The 2,069-nt window shown below is 40.2% G+C and overlaps 1 protein-coding gene across 2 annotated transcripts in view; it reads left to right on the top strand.

Annotated features, from left to right (window-relative positions):
- The window catches only part of OIP5 (Opa interacting protein 5), a 16,179-nt gene extending 14,627 nt beyond the window's left edge, over positions 1-1,552 (top strand). For both annotated transcript variants that reach the window (XM_025390419.1, XM_025390418.1), the window contains one exon: positions 987-1,552. In XM_025390419.1, coding sequence (XP_025246204.1) covers positions 987-1,082 — 96 coding nt within the window. In that variant the 3' untranslated portion in view covers positions 1,083-1,552. The remainder of the gene's footprint in view (positions 1-986) is intronic.
- The last annotated feature ends 517 nt before the right edge of the window (positions 1,553-2,069 follow it).

Here is a 2,069-nt window from a genome sequence, read left to right as displayed (position 1 = left end):
AAAAAAAAAAAAAAAAAAAAAAAAGAAAAGCTAAATTCTCACCACTGGAAAAGAAGACTCTCCATAAAGCTCTGTGACCACATGTTATTCATCTTCACAGTAGCAGGGCTGCTCAGCAAAGTTTTGTCTTTTTTTCCATGAAACTTTACATCTGAGGATCTTTTGTTTCTTGTTTTTTTTTTTTTTTTTGAGATGGTGTCTTGCTCCGTCGCCCAGGCTGGAGTGCAGTGGCACAATCTCAGCTCACTGCAAGCTCCACCTCCCGGGTTCACACCATTCTCCTGCCTCAGCCTCCTGAGTAGCTGGGACTACAGGCGCCCGCCACTGCGCCCAGCTAATTTTGTTTTTGTATTTTTGGTAGAGACGGGGTTTCACTGTGTTAGCCACAATGGTCTGTATCTCCTGACCTCGTGATCCGCCCAACTCAGCCTCCCAAAGTGCTGGGACTACAGGCATGAGCCACCGCGCCCGGCCACATCTGAGGATCTTATTTTGCACTAGGTTGTTGTGTAAAGTTCTAGAATTAGAAGAAATTTATTCCTCAGATGCATTTACACATCGCCAGCTCCCAATTACTAGATATAAACTAGCTTAAATTTGAAATGGTGTTTATGACCAGCAAATTGATAGTTAAGCTTAAGATGCCCAGATATCCAGCTGGGTGTGGTGGCTCATATCTGTCATTCCAGCACTTTGGGAGGCCAAGGCAGGAGGATCACTGACGGCCAGGAGTTCAACACCAGCCTGGGCAACAAAGCAAGACCCCATCTCTACAAAGAAAATTTAAAACATATGACTGTAGTCCTAGCTAATTGGGAGGCTGAAGTAGGAGGATCACTTGAGCCCAGGAGCTTGAGGCTGCAGTGAGCTATGATTGTGCCACTGTACTCTAGCTCAGGCAACAGAGTGAGACCCTGTCTCTTAAAATAAATAAAAATAAAAAAAGAAGCCCTGATATATATATATATGTCTATTTTTCTTCCTAGCTGAAAGAGAAGATAGTGCTAACGCACACTCGCTTAAAATCACTAATGAAGATTCTGAGTGAAGTGACTCCTGACCAGTCCAAGCCAGAAAACTGATCTTGTACCAAAGCTTGAGTGTCAGGTTCAGGCTTTATTGCTGTCTTCAACAACAAGTGCTGTTTAGTCATTTCTCAAAAAGACTGGCTTTAGGAAATGCAGTTTCTATCTACCATTAGGCTGATTGTCCAAATGATTTGTGAAGCTGTTTTTAGAAGATGAGAAACTAAGGATTCTTCTGTTTTATAGCTATTTGCCTTAAGAACTTAGATTCTGATTGAATTCATAATACTTATTTCTGAAGATGTCTTTGACTGTAAATTTAGGAATTAAGATGCAAAGTCCCATGTGTCCTCTGATCTAAAGTTGCATGGTTGGTCTGAAAATAGAGTTGGGCTTAATGTTGAGTTCTAGTACTCCTGAATGGAGCAGTTGTTAAGAATATTAATAAATCATTTTTTAACTTAAGTAAAATACAGATCATAATATTCTATAGGTAATGTTTAATAAACTGCCTGAATAATATACAATTTGTCTCTTTTTCGGTTGTAAACTGAGGTTAACAGAGGAATAATGAAAGGAATGATAAAACATCAAACAGTCACCAAAGTACTGTTTTCTCTAATTTTGTTTTATGTAGCACTTCGAGTAACTTATCAAAATATTAATTTAATAAATATTTGTAAAGTATTAGGCTAGGTGCTGGGGATAAAAGGTAAGCAAAAACAGACACGCTGTTATCCTTAGAGTTTATAATCTAGTCAGAGACAGACATTCAAATAATCACATGAAGATATGTAAAATTATAGGCCTGGTGCGGTGGCTCCCATCTGTAATTCCAGCATTTTCAGAGGCCGAGGCGGGTGGATCACTTGAGTTCAGGAGTTCAAGACCAGCCTAGCCAACGTGGTGAAACCTTGTCTCTACTAAAAATACAAAAATTAGAAAAATTAGCCAAGCATGGTGATGTGCACCTGTAATCCCAGCTACTCAGGAAGCTGAGGCAGGAGAATTGCTTGAACCCAGCAGGTGGAGGCTGCAGCGAGC

The sequence above is a fragment of the Theropithecus gelada genome, chromosome 7a, assembly GCF_003255815.1.
Source record: "Theropithecus gelada isolate Dixy chromosome 7a, Tgel_1.0, whole genome shotgun sequence".
Lineage (NCBI taxonomy): Eukaryota > Metazoa > Chordata > Mammalia > Primates > Cercopithecidae > Theropithecus > Theropithecus gelada.
Note: the sequence above shows the minus strand (reverse complement) of the source record. Positions and strands in the feature narration are given on the sequence as shown.